The 19709-nt window shown below is 41.1% G+C and overlaps 1 protein-coding gene across 1 annotated transcript; it reads right to left on the bottom strand.

The window, feature by feature from the left end:
• Positions 1–5153: 5153 nt before the first annotated feature.
• Positions 5154–18710, bottom strand: NDC80 (NDC80 kinetochore complex component). The gene is made up of 16 exons (XM_077933111.1): positions 18604–18710; positions 17617–17706; positions 16999–17125; positions 16293–16465; positions 13879–13981; positions 13268–13357; positions 12533–12626; positions 10708–10814; positions 10433–10577; positions 8929–9134; positions 8251–8403; positions 7757–7846; positions 7182–7274; positions 6587–6717; positions 6256–6358; positions 5154–5399 (listed from the first exon to the last, which is right to left on the bottom strand). Exons 1-16 carry the CDS (start codon positions 18702–18704, stop codon positions 5262–5264), a joined length of 1944 nt encoding a protein of 647 aa, XP_077789237.1. The 5' UTR covers positions 18705–18710; the 3' UTR covers positions 5154–5261.
• Positions 18711–19709: the final 999 nt, after the last annotated feature.

Genomic DNA, 19709 nt, shown 5'->3' with positions numbered 1-19709 from the left:
GGCTTAATATTCACTTATAATCTCTCCTGGACCACCCATCTACAATCTGCCTTTCTCGCTGCAACCACGACCTCTAATGCCATTGTCCGATTTTACCACCAGAAGGGCGGCAAACACCTTCCAGCAGCAATTCAAATATTTAATGCCAAAGTTGTCCCTAAATTATTATATGGCTGCGAAGTATGGACTACAGCAATATCAGGTAACTTGGATCGCCCACTTCATATGTTTCTGAGACCTCTTTCCGGCGTCCCGAGATGTGTCTCAGGTGCAGCCCTACGACTTGAGTTCGCCCAGCCCTCAATTGTAAAACGAGCATGGAGTCAAGCCATTTCCTATAGCTCCCACCTATTAGCATCGGATGCTCGAATTAGAGGTGGTTTTTCCAATCTGATCCTAAGAGATATTCATAATTCCCCTTGGAAAACTACAATTAACCTCAAACTCCGCTCTCTTCTCAATCTGAATTGTAAAACTGTTCTTAATTTAGAGTATATCAGCCTGGCGGCCCTAGCTCCAATTAAAAAGAAGCTACAGCAACTTGACTTCTCTAACACAGCTTTCCATGCAAGAGGGCCGTGTTCAGGCCTAGCCCTAGCTATTCCACCCCCTGAAGGGATCCCTCTATACTGCTTCACAATTTCTTCGGAGGCTAAGCGAAGGGCCTTTACCTGTGCCCGTCTCAACTGTTTTCCTACAGCAGTTCTGTCGGGTCGTTATTCCAGAGTTCCCATCGCAAATAGAACATGCACCTGTAATGACACGGCCCTGGAGACTATGGAACATGTAATGCTCTTCTGTCCCAACTGGACAGATGAAAGATCTCAGTTTTTAACTCCTCTCGTGAACAAGCTTCATCTCCCAATCCAGCCTTGGATAGTGTCCCTTTTTTTTTTGCAGGATTCTGATTGTTGGTTTACCAAGATGACAGCTAACTTCCTGCTCAGTGTGATGAAGAGGAAAGAGGCACTAACTTCTTCCTTAACACCACAGCTGCAGTCGATACGCCGCACAATCGAACGAAGTTCCAAGTAGCCTTATTGTACAAGGACAATGGAGTTAGGACAAATCTGAGGAGCTGAAGGACCCTTTAACGATCCTCCTCCAGCCTCAGCAGTTTTTTTGTCTTTTTGCTTTTGTACTATCTGTCACTCAATGTTTTAAATCCCCTGTCACTTTTGTTATCCCCTTTCCCCCCCCCCCCTTTCTTTAAGTATTCGCCCAGGACGATATCTACCTTTACCCCCCCACCCCCATTTTATGTTGTTATTTCTATGTATATCATGCTATGGCCACACGGCTAATGCAATAAAATCTATAGAATTAAGTACTTTGTGAGGTGACCACCTGGTGGGATTAACCATTAGGAGTTCAAAGCATCAAAGGAAATAGGTGTTAGAATACAAATGAATGGAGTCCTCCCTCTGTAGATAAAAAGGGCTTGATTTAGGGGAGGGTGGTGGAGTGATGTCACTAGAAGCAGGGAGAAACAGTTAAGCTCAGATGTGCCCTGCAGAGCAAGAGATGCTTCAGAGAGAGGATGCGGGTACTATGGAATAAGCTGGCACATGCTGGGGTGCTGCTGTCAGCTGGGGTAGGACAGTGATGCTCTAGGGGACTTGGCAAGCAGACACAAACCCCTAGTAATCATATAAAATCTAGGAATAAAGGAGAATTTCCTCTCTCTCTCCGTTGGGACTCCATTTTTTTTTGTTAAAACTCCATTATTTGATATTAGCCATCCTCCTTAGCAATCTATAAACTTTCACTAACCCCTCCCAGTAGGGAAAAAAAATTAAGTAGAGGTTAAGAACATTCTGTGTTCAAATGTGAAAGAATAAAAAGTTGAATATACATGAAGTATGGCTAGTATTGTTTAATCTCAAATTAATGTAAAGAATGGATATATTAATCATGGATCATTAAGAATAGATGTTTGTAGACAGTTTAAGAATAGAATAATTAATCAGAAATAAATGTCTAATAAACAAATAATAAAATTAGACATTGAAGGATGGCAGTGTGTAACCACACTATGAGAAGGTTGGGATGGGTTAGTCAGAAAAGAATAAGGCTCCAATTGCTCACTGTGTAATACTGGTTTAAGAAAATAGAGCTTTGAACCTTCATTTGTGGTCTGGTTATTTGTTTTAATTGTTGCAAAGAAAGACCGCAGGTTGTGGTCTGGTTGTTCATCCTAGTATCTTTGCATTCACCTTCTGCAAATAAAGATTCCCGAACTGTGTATCTCATACCTGATCAACTTGGCACACACAACAAGGCTGTTGTTCAAAGTTCACTATTCAGTCCCATCCCCAAAGTGGCATATGACAATTGTGCCGCATCGCAAGAACTCATGAATCGATCTTCCTACCACTTCTGCTAAAGGAGGCCCTTTTTCTGATTTTACATTCTTGCAAAACCTGCTTAAGGGTAGGAGTCCTCTGAAGCAGCATGAGCAGCTTAATGTATGAAGAAAATTCACACACACAAAAATCCTCCCTATCCTTTTAGCAAGCGCCTCCATTGGATTAAAGGCCCTTTTTGTTCACAGAGCAGTGCCTTAGGATCCTGTATGATTGTACAATATGCAGGAATACCAGAGAACTTTGCATTTCAATTCGTCTCTGTACAAACAATGTCATGGGTATTTTTGAAGAAAGCATGGTCACCTTCCACTACGTACTCATAGCTTATCTTAGTAATAGTGCTTTCACCTTGAAAAACTGAGGGAATCGGCTCCACTGAGGACGGGTTTTGCCGCGCCGGCGACGCGGGGACCCTTAGAAACAGCAGGCGCTGAAGCCTGCGGACGGGAAGACTCGGTGGGCGCCTTAAGCGCCCCCCCGACCCACGAAGAGCCTTTTTAAAGGCTGCGGAGAGGGTACGGAGGGTGGCGTGGCGCTGAGAGTCGATCGCTACCTCGGTGGAGTGAAGCTGCGAGCCATGACTGGAGAGCGCTGACTTCCTTCCTTGAAATTTGGACTGAAAAAGAATAACCCGTGAGTAGAATGGAATTTGGCTTTAAGAAATTTTTCCTTTGAATTCGAGACGACCGGGGGATGTGCTAAAAGGAAGTCTGCACCCCCCTTACTTACAGACAATTCTAAGCAAGGAACGGAGAACTAAGGTGGAGAGGTTATTTTGTCTACTATAAAAGAAACTAACTTCCACGATTTGACAAAAGAAGTGTTGTACTGGAGAGTGAGAGTGGAATTTTGGAAATTTTTGATGAAATCCCCCCCCCCCCTGGACCAGGGGGAGTCCCGCGTTTGAGCCTGTTGAAGAGGAATAAGGAGTTTGACAGCTGTCAAAAGAGCTGTCAAAGGGACAGTTTAAGTTAAAAGTTTGTTAACTAATATCTCTCTGGACTAAAAGTGCTATAAATTGAAACAAAGTTGTTGGAAATTTGAAAGAAAGAAACAAAAAAAGATTTGGACTGTTGGAAAAAAGTCTACAAAATAACCAGAATCCCTCTAGGGGGATTCCTAAGGCATTACAATGGCTGCAGATGGAAAATTACAGGCAGAGATAGACAGGATGTTCTTTTTCGTGGGAATATTGCAAGAACAGAGTTCGACTATGAATAAACAACTCATGACCTTGACCTCTGGAATAAGCAACTCTGCTGAATGCATTAAGGACTTGACAGGAAAGGAATCTGCAGCTGAAATAGAAGTGACATCTCAAGAATTGGAGGAGAAAGTACAGATGGGAAATATCAACAAAAAGCCTACAATGGTGGAGTGCAAGGAAAAAGACTCTTGGAGTACATGGATTATAAACCTGCAAAAGATGTTCAAGATGAAGGAGGGGCCCCCTAAAGTATTTGGAATACAGGAACTTAAAGGAAATAAGAAACATGATTGGGGCTCCCCTTTTGAACATGAAAGACTGGTTGATTTTTGGCAGCAGTTGTTGTCAAGTATCCTGGTGGGAAGAAAAACTGGAGTGACGGAGATTGAACTGCTTCGAGACCTGACGACCAACATAAAGGATTTCCAACAAAACCGGCGGAGAGGAACTGAAAGAGATTTGAAAGCCTCGGACGTGAGGAATCCAGGCTAAAAACTATTGCTGACTTTTATTTGAGAAGGGACTAGAACCGGGGAAGGGGGGGAGGGGAAAGCAGAATTGTAAGAATGTTTATGAATTTTGGGTTGGGTGAATAGGGCCTACATCTAATATAAAAATGAAATCTGCGGAAGGGAACTTGGGTCGACCTTAGGAAAGAATCTAAATGTTTATAAGAGATGGGGATAAGAGAAATGTGGCTAATTAGGAAGAGTTATATCAAAAATATTAATCCATAGGTTAAGGAGGAGAAACTAGAACTTGCTGAGCTAATTACGGGAATAGGGATGTACGAAGGGGGGTGGGGTGGGGAGTCCAGGGAATAAGGTTAAGAAAGTAAGGTTCTGAGAATATGCTTGTTTTGTTTTGTTTTTGTTGTATTTTTGTGTGTTTGTCTTTAAAAAATCTGAAAACCCAATAAAAATTTATGGAAAAAAAAAAAAAAACTTTGGTGACCTTCTTGAGGACCAGGAGTGGCCATCATTCATATATTTTAAAAACCACCATAGCATATAGCACAGGGTAGCAAGCAACATCTATTTAATAAAGGTAACTATGGATAACACACAACAATAATACACAAAAATAGGATAATACAAATGATGAAAAGTATAAAATTGAACTAAACATGTACATGTTATTAAACTCTTCAGGGAACTATACAAATTAGTAGTTTAACAGATAATTTAGATAGTGCTAAATAGCTCACTAGACCAAGTCCCAACCCTTAATTGCCTTTTGAAATTACTTAACCCAATATTAATAGGAAAATAGTTATACGTGCCAAAAAACAAGCCGGTATAAGAACAGTCTTTGTATCTACAGTTTGTTTTGTATATTGATTTTGGTATGCCATTATAAAAAATGAAGCCATTTGCCTGCAAGGATCTTTTTGAAGGGCTGAAACAATTTACAAAAAGTGAATGAGACAGATAGCATCTTAGAAAAGGTGTAGTGTGTACGCCTATCCATGATGCTAAGTCCCATTCAAGTAAGGACATTAAATGAAGTGAGGGATATTAACAGCATGTGACAACACACTACTGGATCAACACAGCTTTTTTTTTTATTTCAAAGTATTTCAAAGTATTTCATCTTTGAAATACTTACATGCTAAATTGGAATATATGGAAATAAAGTTAAGCATAGCATAATGTTATTTGTAAAAGATTCAAATAGGTTTTCACTCATTTTTCTGAGGCATACAAAGTCTCAACCTTCTTTTTGTAAGTATTTAGGATTTCTTTCAAGTTTGCCAATGGATCTTCAGACATCAGTTTACCAAATGCCCTATCAACTTTTGCATTTTGCTCAGTCAGGTAGGTCTAGAATAAAATAAGAGATCAGATTTTAGAACTGTATTTTTGAAAGGCATAGCAGCAGAAGAGAAATCTCAACCTTTCACCTTTTATAAAAACAAAGCAAGCATTGTGGAGAAGCAACATAATCAAAGTAATGTTGGGAATATGTCTCATCATCTTGCTGGAAACTCTTGTCCAGACCCAGATAAGAAAACCAACACAGAGAAACAAGCTATCATTTGTTGGATCAGGAACCATAGGCATAAATCCAATGCACTTTGTTGCCCTCAATTAGATGTGCATTCAAATAAACATGCCCATCCAGTCTGGTGCAGTAAATCATACAGTATGATCAGGATTTTTTTGAGAAACTACCATAGCATGATTTTAATAAATTAGTAATCCCATAGAATCATAGAGTTGGAAGGGATCCTGAGGATCATGTAGTCTAACGCCCTGCAATATGCAGGTAGTATTTTATCAGGCATAATTCCAACACATATATGGAAACAGGAATATAATATGAAAGTACCAAATTATCTCCCCACAATTTGCAAAGCTTCCATGTACCTAATGAGGTCACTTGCTCCACCTAAGCTCAGTGCTATCTGTTCTGACTGGTAGCAGCACTCCAATGACTCAGACTGAGGGCTTTCTCATCAATCTATCTCATGGAGATGCCAGGGACCCAACCTGGGGCTTTCTGCTTGCACATCTTTATGCTCTGTTACTGAGCTATAGCCCCTCCATATGAAAAACACATGCATGGTTATTAAACTATGTATGGTCACTCATGAAGAAATAAGCACTTAAAGATTAAGCATTTAAGGAATCAGAGATTGATGAAAATAAACAACAGTTTAAGTGTAGAATTAGTTACCTTTACAGACACAAGATGGCTAGATGTCAGTTCCAGACAGAGTTGTAGATTTTTATGCACTCTCCGTTTCTCTTCCGATGTTGTTTTCATAACCACTTGGTATCTGGGGAGTAAATACATCATGACTACAATCCAAAACTGTTAAGTATGCTTATTGATTTTAATGGGTGAAGGCATACCAAATTTGGTGTTAGATCTTTTCTTGCATTCATTCAATATAGATACTGTTCAAAAATAACTGAGCACTTGCAGAAGAGCAACAAAATTCAGATACATCAGCATATTTTAAAACACACCCTACATCTATATCTCAATAGACTATTCCACTTACTGGCATTCGAGTTCTTGTAGCTCTTTCTTAGCTTCACTGACACCTTCATTGACTCCACCCTCAAGCAAATATTTATGTTTTTCCAACGATTCCAGCTCTTGGATACCTTTTTCTTCCTCTTCTTCAGTTTTCTGCAATATGAATTATCACTTCAGAATACGTTAATGTAATGACATGGTTGTAACATGTATATAGACACTATCTATTCAAAGAGGAAATTGGGAGGAGGGCTATAAATATAAAATATAGTGGCCTTGTTTCAATTCTGGAATATTTTTCTTCAGCAGCAGGTAATTAGCTCCCATTCCAGGTGGAGGCTGTGAAGACTCTTGTGGTGTATCCTCAAGCTTTCATGAAAATTCAGACACACTATCCCTCACAAGCAGTTTGTCGCTTACAAGCCCGCCAAGTGAAGTAGTCAACCACTTCCCAATTTCAGATGTCATTTCATAAAAACAAACATTCATTGTCCTAAGTCAGCACTTTAAAGGAATCAGTTAGAAACATATATTTATAAATAGATGCAGACTAGCAATGCAGTAAACAAATTACTGTTTTGTAAGTGTTCAAACCTGTTTATCAACACTTTACCTACCTTCATTATTTGCTGATAATGATCTTCCATTTTTTGGCCTTCCTCTCTTAGCATTTTCAGAGTGCTGTTCTGCTCTGCTACCATTGTGCTTCCCTTTAAAAATGTGCATTTAATAAAAAGATATGAATAGCAGAAGAAAGGAACAAAGTAGCCCTTGTATCCAGTCCTTTTCTTAGACATCTACACTTCTAATGGTGGCAGACAGAACACTCCTAACATGCTGCCTTAGAGGATCAGGGAATGAGTTTAGAATCAATCATATTGTCAGATTTGGCATCTCAAGAATCTAAAACTTCACTACTTAGCCTACATGCAGAACAGGGTTTGAAAATGCATGAGCTACATCTACATTCAGAGAAGTTAAGTGTGTAGCTGAAAAGGGATTAAAGGCACCAATAGTTCCCTGTCTTTTCTTCATTCCACTATTCATTCAGCTATTCCCTCCACTACTAACTAGCTACCTGTACTTAACCACCAACACAAATCTACATAGTTTATATTTTTTTGTTTTGGGGACAGTTAAAATTTTGAAAGGCAGTGGCTTCCAATTGGAGCCAAAGTATTTGGACACTCACCTGTTCTAAGGCCTCTTCTAGACCAATTTTTCTCTTTATTGCACTTTCAATTTCGTCTTCAGTATTGCTTATGAGGTGCTTAAGTGGGACCTGTAATGATTATAGAGATATTGTAAAGGGGGTGGGAGAGAGAGATGAAAACTGAGTGAAAGAGACATTTCCATGAACTGATATGATACCCAAGGGGCCAAATTAGTCCTGACTGCTTGCATCCTTATCCCACTGTGACAACTTTGGAAGACCTAGTTATATTTTAATAAATTTAAGATAATACACTATCATTCTGATTCATTTATCCATTCTATCATAAAGACAGCCAGCATCCTCTTTACCAACAGTTGCCACCCATGAGCCTATGGGAAGTCCACAAGTAGGACAAATGAGTTCTGCTAAGTATTCTTCATTTGTAAGCAATGTTAAAATCTACCCCCATCCACTTTGCATGGCTTTTTAAAAAGAGGACTATTTACACCAAAACATAAGCATACACTTACATGAATTTGTTCTCTGTATTTGACCAGACAGTTTGGCCCTGAATCTGGCTTAAACTTAATCTCAAAATCAAGGCCGCCGGAGTTCTCTGAATTTATAGGTATTAGTTTCAGCTTTCGAGCCCCTCTATGGAACTCTGCCAATTGGGCTTCAATCTGTTAAAGGTGGGGGGGAGGGGACACAAAAAGAGGTACAGCTTTAAAACACTGCAGTTGATAAATTGACAAGAGCAAGGAAACAAAACCTAAAGTATCTGGTGCTTTTTTTGGTTCACATTTATTTTGTGCTTCAACATGGAAAAAACACCCTTTCTATATTGCCTTTCAGAGTGTGATTCAGTAAAAAGTTAAGTAGTTGTTAGACTACAGTGACCCAGGCAGCAGTTGATCCAAGTCAGTTTTGCTACACCAATTCTCAACAAAAATATGCACTGTTGTATCTGAAATCCAGTGTCAGGCAAACAGAACTGCAACTACTATTGCTTAAGTTAAAGACCAAAAGCAAAATCGTGGCTATACCTCATACTCTAGCTGCTTGAGAAACCGTTAGGATTCTAGCCATCACTCTTCTACCACAAGAATCAAGCTCTGCAATTTCATCCAGTTTATAAAGCATAAAGTAGCAGACTTTGTGAGTGGCCAGAATATCTGATTTCAAAACATTAGTGTAGATTCACATACCTCTTCTTTTCCTCTAGCGTATTTTAATTCCTCATTCCACAAGTGATGTTGCTCTGTCTCCAGTTCCTTGGTTTTTTTATTGACTGTCTGCAGCAACTCCTCTATTTCACTCTTTAGCCTCTCAATATCTGCAACTGAGTGCTTCTGATTATCACAAATGTACTTCAGTTGAGCATTCTCTTGTTTCAGGGCTTCCATTTCCATGGCTAAATTTAAGAACATGTAAAACTTTGTTAGGAACACAAAATGAAAAACAGAACCAGTTACGAACATGTTGCTGCAGACCACAGTACTCATTTCTACGTCTTTTAAATTAGCTTAAAACTTTGTTTGCATTTGTGGATAGAATTCCAGAGTGTTTGGAACTTGAGTTCTCAAGTGGAATTCTGCTTTTTCACAAACTGAAACTTATTGAAAGAAATGAGAAACCTACCAAAATTATGAAGGGAAGACATAATCTCAGTGCTATTTTTTCCCCTGGCACTTGGGAAATACCACAAAAAAAGAACCTGTCTTATGGTTTGGAATAAGCCCTATATACTTTAAGGGTACAGTGGTGCCCCGCAAGACGAATGCCTCGCAAGACGGAAAACCCGCAAGACGAAAGGGTTTTCCGTTTGCGAGTTGCTTCGCAAGACGAATTTCCCTATGGGCTTGCTTCGCAAGAAGAAAGCCCATAGGGAAATCTCCGGGGACCTCTTTTAAATGCTGGCGGTGGGGAGCAAAGCCTTTTCCCCCCTCCGGCCTTCAGAAGAGGTCCAGGAAGGCTGGCGGGGGCCGAAAGGCTTTGCTCCCCACCGCCAGCATTTTAAAAGCAGTCCGGGATAGCAGGGAAGCGCTTCCCGCTATCGTGGACGGCTTTTGAAGACAGGCGGGGGGAGCAAAGACTTTCGCCCCCCGCCCGCCTTCAGAAGAGGTCCTGGACCTCTTCTGAAGGCGGGCGGGGGGCGAAAGTCTTTGCTCCCCCCTGCCTGCCTTCCTGGGAGAGTGGAGAAAGGCAGCGCGTTTCTCCACTGTCCCGGACGGCTTTTGAAGGCAGGGGGTGGGAAGAAAAGCCCTTAAAATGCTGGGGGTGGGAAGAAAAGCCCTTTCCCCCCCCCCAGCCTTCAGAAGAGGTCGGGGGACAGACTGTCCCCGGACCTGGTCTGAAGGCGGTTTCCATAGGAACACATTAATTGATTTTCAATGCATTCCTATGGGAAACCGTGCTTCGCAAGACGAAAAACTCGCAAGAAGAAAAAACTTGCGGAACGAATTAATTTTGTCTTGCGAGGCACCACTGTACCTCTATTTTAGATCTAAAAATTATCTTCATATGACTAACTTGACTTTGTTTACCAGCTCACAGTAGTTCAAAAACAAATAATTTCTATGCAAATCCCTCCTTTGGAAAAAGTTCACTACAATACAAAGGTATGCACAATATTTTATCTTAGAAAACCTTAGATGGGACAATGAAATAAGTTATACAGCAAGTTACTGTTGAGCAGTGTTTTGTCCTTACCACCAGCCTCCAACTCCTCCGTAATACTCTTTGATTTTTGACTGAACGCATTTGAGCGAGATTCTAGGTTGGCCATGTAAGCATTATATTTCTGAACATCTGCCTTTAAAGATGATTTCAGTTTACGTAGATTCCCTAAACGGTCCTTTAAAAAAAGGAAACAAATGCCCACAATAGGTAAGTTAACATACTGCAATGAAATCATATCCTGAATGGCAGATAAAACAAATGTGGGGAAGATATTTTAAATAGTATTCCCACAGCCATTTACACACCGGTTCACTTTCTCTCTCCTTCTCACGCTTTGCAATCTCCTCATTCAGCTTTTTCAGTTCTGCTTCAAACGCCTCCAAATGATGTTCATTTATCTTAAACAGATCCTCTGAAAGAAAAAGAAAAAAAGTCAAAATAACCTGCTAGTAACTCAACACACCAATTATACCAAAATAGGGAGCTCAGAACAAATAATACATTAGGAAACAAATTTACACAGGCTTCTGCAGATTTTACAAGCCACTGCTATTTTGCAATGCAATGTACAAAAGGAACGAAGTTGCCGCATTGCAGAATAGATTGCCCTAACCGCTCTCTGTGTGGAATACTTTGTCGCTAGTTTACATGAAATACAAGTTGTGTGTGATGAATACAGTAAAAGTTTCAATTAGCACTTATTTTTATTCGGTACATTTATATTCCACCTTTATTTCATCATTGAACTCAAGGTGATGTACTCCCAGGTAGTCAATTATCCAAGCAATGTTGTTACATAATTAGCAAAAAAGCTACATTATGGGTCTGAGAGCATGTCCTACAACCATTTTTAATATATTACAGTTCAACAAAGGCTAGAATAGTTTGGGTAGATAGGGGAAATGGAAACTACCAGATAAATGGAAACTACCAGATAAATGGAAACACCATAAGGAAATGTAAATGGGCAACATATATGGAAACATCAAAAAAGGAATAGATTTCAGGGAAAGATGGAAAGCAAGGCAAATGCATGAGGACGAGAATTTAAGGTACCAAGCTTTAACTAGTTCATCACATATTTCTCTGTCAAAACATAGTGCACAGGAAGACTTGATGCCTGGTTGAAGCTGTTTGAGACACTAATACTATTCCCACCACCACATCTATGGGACATAAAAAAACAAACAAACAAAAAAACCCAGTCCCCATATTTTTGCTAAATTTAATCAAGCATCATATACTCTTACCCACATTACTCCATGTGTAGCAGCTCTGCTGTGGACCTGGATACTGCCAAATAGCAATATTTAATATTAAATACCTATGGACCATAGGGACGCGGGTGGCGCTGTGGGTTAAACCACAGAGCCTTGGACTTGCCGATCAGAAGGTCGGTGGTTCGAATCCCCGCCACGGGGTGAGCTCCCGTTGCTCGGTCCCTGCTCCTGACAACCTAGCAGTTCGAAAGCATGTCAAAGTGCAAGTAGATAAATAGGTACCGCTCCGGCAGGAAGGTAAACGGCGTTTCCGTGCGCTGCTCTGGTTTGCCAGAAGCGGCTTAGTCATGCTGGCCACCTGACCCTGTACGCCGTACGCCGGCTGTACGCCGGCTCCCTCGGCCAATAAAGCGAGATGAGCGCCGCAACCCCAGAGTTGGTCACGACTGGACCTAATGGTCAGGGTCCTTTACCTATGGACTATTGACTAGAATGCCCCAATGACCTAAAAACTAACCCATGCCTATCAGAAAAGAGTGATAAAATGCAGGAACTGTAGTTTATCAAGCACAGTTTGTTTATTTTTTATAATCAATGATTACTTTAACTAGGGATAGGGTTTCCTAAAGATACCTGGACTGGATTGGACTGTTTTTATCCATATAACTTCTAGAGGCTAGATATAAGTACTTTGGTTCACAGAAAAGGGAGCTGGGCAAGGTGAGAAGGTTTTGAGATACGATTCTTCCATTTAACTAAATGATTGATTATATTTCAACAAATTCACTATGGGTTTAAAAATTGTTAATTTTTAAAAAATCTGTTAACTACAGAAAAGTGCTGAAGAAACCAGAAGATTAGCATTTGCACCCACTGAGTTCTATTTAGTTTTTAAATGAAAGCTACTTACTTAATTTGGCGTATATTTCAGCATCAAATTCTTCAAAGCTGTCTCCACCCCTCATAAAATGGTCATAACATTTTATAGTGTAGTCTAAAAAAAGCTGCAAATAAAGTTATGCAAGTCAGTTTCATTATAGGTATTTTTAACCAAAGAAGCAGAGGCCAATCAGAACTGTATTATGTAGCAAGTCTATAAAATAATCCAAGATGTGCAACCAAGTTATTTATTTCTACATTTCCTGGAATCAGCTGCATTTTAGCTAGAGCTTTAATGGAACTTCAAACAAATAAAAAAAATATTTTTGTATTTTGAGGGACATTAGGTGCATGATTCTGTCTCCTAACTACACTGGAAGGGGTGCTTTAGGAATTGGTGCAAATCTTCTGCACCACTGTATTTTGGAAATACACCACTGTGTGTGTGGGGAGAGCAGAGAAGAGGTGGTAATGATACACTGTTGAAACAAATGGAATTATAAAATACTCAGATGGATACTCATCCCTGCCTATTAACAGGAATTAAAGCATGAGATTAGTAGACCTCAGTAGAAATTTTCTGTTTCTCTCAAAATTTGCTAAACTCTGTGCCTATGTGTAGGCTCACAGATGAAGAGACTGTTGGGGCAGAGTTGGGGAAATCAGGAGGGAGGGGAAGAGAAGCTGTCTCTTCCTTTAGACCAGAACATTGCTTTTTTGTGTTCTTGCAAAAATAGCACATTTCCTGATATTTCACGTCACATACTTTGTTATGTATAATTCCATCTTCAGTCTCTCCTTCCAAGGTCTGCCCTTCATCAAATGATGGCATGTTTTCTTTCAAATAAAAAGACAACTGAAAGGACAGAGAAGATCATATATTAACATGCATGAATTAGTACTATTCAACAGAATACAGCTGATACCTAGCTGCTGCTGTAGACCAGTGAAGTTCATGAATAAATGTGCAAAGTAGTTTTCTTTACATTTATTCAGGAGTATGTAGGTTTCCTTAGTAACAGCAATGAAGCTGTACAAATCTCTTGTCAATACCACATTTACCAAAATAGATGTAACCAAGAAAATGCAATATTAAAATTACCTAGATATTATTGCTTTGGCCGAGCCTTCTCTATATCACCTAAATTCAAAGTAGTTCTAGAACTCTTAAGTTGCAAAGAACCTGGCTCTCAAAATTGCCAGAACAGTGAGTCTAAAACGGCTACAAGTTTATCTGACCAATATAAAATGTTTAGAGTTTCCATGTTTATAAAAATATAAAAAGTAAAAGTAAACCCGAGCTTTCCATGTTTGATTTACAGTACTTGCAAACCCTGTAAAAGTAACTGGAGACTTATTCCAATGGCTTTGTGGTACCTTGACACAATCTGTCAGCCAGACCAGAGCTCCTACAATCTGAGGCCACGTATGTGGTGCTCCCACTGTGCACATAGCACTTTTTGACAATGCAAAGGGGTATCTATAACAGAAGCAGAAAATATTAGAAAGTTGTGTAATATATTTTGATTTTTAAAAGATACAAAAATATATGCTATTTAAGGTTAGGAAGTATAGTCAGATATGAAAAGCATTTCCCTCCTCCACTTTGATTATGCATCGACCCACTAGAGATTAGGATATGGTGGAGTTATCTGCCTGCAAAATCCAGCCACCTGAGAGACCTTGTTGTGGTTGCCAAAAGCAGTCAGTTGAGAAGCTATTTACTGCTAGCAATGATCCCATCACTGGTAGCCAGTGTAGGGCTCTGATTCAGGGCATTACAGGGGTGGAGCAGAGCTAGCTAAGGATCTGTTGGATCCACGACCCTGCTTCCTGCTGAGAGGTCCCCTATTAGGACTCCTTAGGTGCACCAGCCTGGTGCTACTGCAGTAAGAGACAGACCACATATCTGTGCCTCTCACACAAACACACTATACCAGTACAAGCAGCAAGGCTTTGGATGTGGCAGTGACTCTACGCTACCATTCAGTTGCTCCCTAGCCCCATTTAGGATTGCTCTGCCCAAGGTTCAGTTATTGTTATTTCTTACAATCCACAATTTGGCCATTTAAGTTGACTATGCCTGTGTCAAAAGATAACAACAGGTTATCAAAGCTAGCAAGACCAGGTTAAAGTCAAGAGTCGATGCATAATTGTCACCCAGTCAATATTTGCAATATACTTGCTTTGTGCCAATATGCTAGTGAGACAGACCACATGCTGTATAGTCAAGCACTTCAAGAGAATGATTGACAGAGAGTAGGAATCTCTAGTTATAATGGACTCAGCTAGATTGGTAAAGAAAATGTGTTTTATGTGTGTTTTACAGTGGTACCTTGGTTCTCGAACTTAATCTGTTCTGGGAGTCCGTTCGACTCCCGAAACCGTTTAAAAACCAAGGTGCAGCTTCTGATTGGCTGCAGGAGCTTTCTGCACTCAATCAGAAGCTGTGGAAGCTGCGTCGGACGTTCGGCTTCCAAAAAACGTTCGCAAACCGGCTAGCCGTTTGAGTACCAAGGTACCACTGTATATGGCTGCATTATAACAGTAACACCAAATGGCGCTGTGGAGTTCCATTTTGCCAACACAATTTCTCATAAAGTTCACAATGCATTCAACTGAAATGCTTCCTTGATGTGTCTAGATCTAGCCAATTATCCTTTCCTACACAAAATAGGATGGTTCATATTTCTATATTTTTGATAAATATGAAATAGTATTCTTAATGTGAGCCAGTGGTTTATGGGTAATGAGCCAGTGGACTACACAATGGTAGTTATTTCAGATTAAAACAAATGCCATACATTATGCCTACAGGCTTTGTATTGGGCACAGAAGGGAAGGGGGAAACCTGAGCTACAGAGGAAACTGCCTGTAATGATTGTGAGGGGTTACTTGTGTGTAAATTGCCTTCGGTTTAGTTAGTTTGCTTGCCCAACCATGCTTGGGGTCAGAGCTCTCCCTCCGTGACCTGTTAGTCACTTGCAGAATCCGTCAGTGGGCGTCTCTTAAACCTCTTCCAGGATAAAAGCTGTTTGACCCCAAGTCTCCTCCTATGTTCCCTGCGCGGAATGCGTCTGCGCAAGTGAGGGGAAGGCAGGGGCGTGCCAGCGCTCTCTCCACTAGATTCGGGTGAAGGGTCTGGGAGCCCTGTCACCAATTCCTCCATCTCCCTCTCTTCCCTATTGGTGTTACACTGAATTCCTTCCCCCCTGCTGCTCCCCTCTCCGGCATCGTTCGGGAGCCCTGCCTCTGCTTCTCGCTCTGATGTCAGTTCCCTGACACTGCCCCTTGATAAAAGTTAAATCAATGTGATGAAGTCCACTGAGAAGACTTGCAATATGTTTCTAGGCTCTGGCACCTAGTGGCTCCTTCCTCCCTCAGTATGAGGGTCAGAGTGTGATGGTGCCTTCACCTGGCAGCATGTCAAAAAGTGTAAAGTGCTAATTAGTGTTGCTGAAATGATGTTTTATGACTGTGTTGAACTAACGTAAAGAAGGGGTGGGTTTAATGATTTTACAATACTAAGTGCATGCATGTATTGTCTTTGAATCCTTTGTAGTAACTTCCACAATTGGGGTTGCTACTTTGCAAATGCAATCATTATCTTACTGACCTCCAGTAAGGGAATCTCTAAATTTTCCCTATATAGGGAGGGTGGGTGTGGCTTCCCTTAAACAACCTGGTGGGTGAAGTTCGGCCCACGGGTCAGTGTTTCCTGTTTTCAGCAGTGTAGACAACGTTCTCATACTGACAAAAATGTGCATATAGTATATTATCCTGGTACTTACCCAAGCTCTTTAAAATTTCTTGGAATTTCTTCTTCAAACTTAGAACTGGGAAGCTCATAAGAAGGGCAAAATTGCCCATAAATAAAAGTGAAGATTTTTACAAAGTCCTTAGTAGATGGAGCCTGGAGAGACTTCACAGAGACGGTAGGACCATATCCATATGTAGTAAGAAACTGAGGGGGGGAAGTTATATTTCTATCACATTTAGTTATTTAAAAATTATACCTCTTATTACAGTAAAGCTCTATGAGCAGCTTATACATAGTGTATATAAGCTAGATTTCACGCCAGAGCCACATGAAGCCACACAATCCAAATTAGGGCACCACTCAAATAAAGCTAACCATGCAAGTTAAATGAATTTGTCTACAAAGACTTGTATAAGCAAAAATACTTCTGTCTTGCACGTTGTTGTTTTTTTTAAAATCCATTTTTCAGAAGGTGGCATCTTAGAAAAGGCATCCCCACCCCTACCAGTATAAAAGAAAGGAATGCCTCTTCTAACAGCACCAAGCACCTTTCATTTTTTTAAAAATAAATGTATCAAAGTATTTAACACTTTAAAAAATCCAGCTGCTCATTTATTTAGGGTATTTTTTTTACCCTTTTTATCTTACAATGAGATTCCCAAGGTGGATCAATCAGGGGCAACTAAAATCAGCTAAATATTCCAACCCCAGGCCAAAAATATGTAGTTTAAAAGTACTTCGTAGAGTTGTCGGATACATTGCTGGACGTATGCTTTATCATGAAGTGGCCTGGGTTCCTTGATCTTTTCCATATTCCCGAATGCCCCATACTGGCTGCTTCGTAAGCTTCCAGGGCCACTGGTCCTAGAAACAAAGGAGTAAGATGACAATCTCAAGTTAGCTGCTACTATGCAAACAGAGCTACTTGGACACAAATGTTAGGTTACAAGAATAAGTCAGACTCACAGTTGACAATGTTATTCAACTTGCCACACCACAGTATTCCACCAGAAAATTAAAGTGCAGTGTGGGGCTTTCCCTTTTCCTAAGGTATTCTTGAATTTCTTTCTAGCCAAATAAAAGTGTTAAACCACTCTATATCTGGCTTGAAAAAACAAAGCAACCCAGAGTACTCCCACATTCAAAGGGTAGGTATAGCTTCTAAGCCGGTACTTCCAAGCATAGGAAATAACAGTGTTGCAACATTTCCCCTGGCTGGAAATAGCATCACAAAGTTACACTGCTCCAGCCTTCTAAATGGTGCTGTGGCTTAAATAGCCTCATGCCCATTTCTTTTTTAAAAAATTCTGCCAAGTGTAGACCTTTCAGGAGTTTTTGTCTGTGTGCTCTATTACCTTTTGCCAAAGAAACTGGTTTTCCTTTCCGATGTCACTGATCCACGTTTCCCCACACTCAGCTTTCCAAAGGTTGTCCTCCTCTCTTGTCTTGAAAAGAATATTGATTTGCACAAATCATAGTGAAATAAGTTACCTTTAAATTCTGTTCAATTAAGTTGCCAGCTATTAGTATCAAACTGCAATACAGATGTTGTGAAGCTGCATACATTAAGTTTGATATACATCCACTTAATTATTTTTACTCTTGCTCACCCTTAAAAAAAGACCTTTTACTGTGACTTATGGTTATTTTTAATGTGCTATATACAACACCTTTAATAATCTCATTAAAATAGAAACCAGACATCAACAGGACTCCAATTTTCAAAATGTGTACTTTAAGAATGTAAGACAAACCTTGTTGAAAGATGTTACCAGTGGCCTATGAGAAGCTTATGGGAAGTTTGTGGATGAGATCTGAGTGGAACATTGCTTCTTCCACTTGCAATTTCCAGCAACTGGTATTCAGAGGTATACCACCTCTGCTAGTGGAGGAAGAGCACAGCTTTATCCTCTATAAATTTGTCTAGCCCCATTTAAAAATAATTCATGTTGGTGGCCACCCCTACATGTGGTAGTTAATTCCAAGACTTAACTATGTGCTACGTTAAGAAATACTTCCTTTTGTCCGCCCTGAAGCTCTCAGCATTCATGTTCACTTAATGCCCCCTGGTTCTAATATTTAAAGAGGAAGAAACACTATCCCCAATCAAACTCATCATGCATAATTTTCTACTTCCATCATGCCCTTCCCTGGCTGCTTACCTGCCTTTTCCCCAAGCTTAAAAAGGCCCTGATGCTGTAGCCCAGGCTTCCTCAAACTTGGCCCTCCAGATGTTTTGAGACTACAGTTCCTACCATCCCTGACCATTGCAGCATCCCAGGACCCCTTTTGTCTTTCAGGAATGAAACCCTGCCACAAGAGAAATTACCTATCTTACTTACGTTAGAGGAGTATTGGGCACCGCCTTGTTGGTATCCTGCACCCTGAGAGGATGGATGGACTGCCGGCAGCTGAGGCGGCTGGTACTGGAGTTGCGATGCATCGTTGCAGAGGAGCAAGCCTGCTGGAGGGAGTGAAGATACTGCCTGGTCAGCGACAGAACTGGGAAGGTCCAAGCAAGGCTATTCTTTTAAAAGCTGGTTTTTTTATCTGTGTGCTGCCTTGAACCCCATCGAGGGAAAAGGCAGACTACAAATAAATAGGTCACCATCATCTACCATGAGGCAAGAAGGCGACTGGGGATCTCGGGGGTGAAAGTCCTGCTCCGTTGAGAAAAGGGCCTTGAGCCGCCCCAGCAGGAGAGGACGCTCCAGCCCCCTCGCCAGTGGTGTAGCTAGCCGCTGGGGTGCCAGGTCCTGCAGTTGGGGACGAGGCACGCTGCATGGAGCCTCCCCCTCAGCTGTCGGGGCGGCTGAGGGAGAGGAGGAGGGCAGACACAAGTCCCATGCTGCTGTTTCAAGCAGCGCGGAGCCTGCAGCCACCACGTCATTCCCAGGAGAGATGTGTGGCTCTGGCACACTGTAGGCCCCGCGGTAAGTGCCGGCCCCTGCTGTGGCACCCAGTGCCAGCTGCATTTCCTTAAGTTTGTTGACTGAACTAAAAAGTTTTGTGAGCTCAATTTTTAAACATTATTTTTTAAATCTCATTTTTGTCATCTCCCTCAGGGATGCCACCCAGAGCAGCCTGCACCTCCGCAACTGACCCTCACCCTGGGTTAGGAAGAGTAGGTCGAGGGGAACTGCGCCCCTCCTGAGAAGGGAAGCAAGCAGAGAACCTGGGGGTGGGGGCACTTTCGTCCCTTGAGGCTGCAGCCCTAGGCAGCCTTTTACCCAAGAGCAATAAATAAAATTCCCGCTTGAACAAACCGAGGCCAGAAGGTTAAGGGAGGATTTCTTTCCAATGGAAAGAGAAGGAGAGAGAGAGAGAGAGGAGGAATAGTTCCAAGCATCTCAGATTAGGAGCAGGGAGGCTTCGCAGAGCCCCAGCCCACCGGCGAAGGATCAGAGGAGCCTTAAATTAGGGCGTTCCCTGCATAGGGCGCTGGGAA

This window comes from Podarcis muralis, chromosome 8 (genome assembly GCF_964188315.1).
Source record: "Podarcis muralis chromosome 8, rPodMur119.hap1.1, whole genome shotgun sequence".
Classification (NCBI taxonomy): Eukaryota; Metazoa; Chordata; class Lepidosauria; order Squamata; family Lacertidae; genus Podarcis; species Podarcis muralis.
This window is presented reverse-complemented; position numbering and strand designations above follow the sequence as displayed.

Excerpts from the sequence above, each read along its gene's own strand:
- NDC80 (XM_077933111.1), bottom strand. The coding sequence starts at position 18,704 with ATGCATCGCAACTCCAGTACCAGCCGCCTCAGCTGCCGGCAGTCCATC. Across the intron at positions 10,815-12,532 it reads TGAAATATACGCCAAATTAA|AGGATCTGTTTAAGATAAAT; the intron begins GTAAGTAGCTTT and ends TTTTTCTTTCAG. Across the intron at positions 9,135-10,432 it reads GGAGGAGTTGGAGGCTGGTG|CCATGGAAATGGAAGCCCTG; the intron begins GTAAGGACAAAA and ends TCTTAAATTTAG.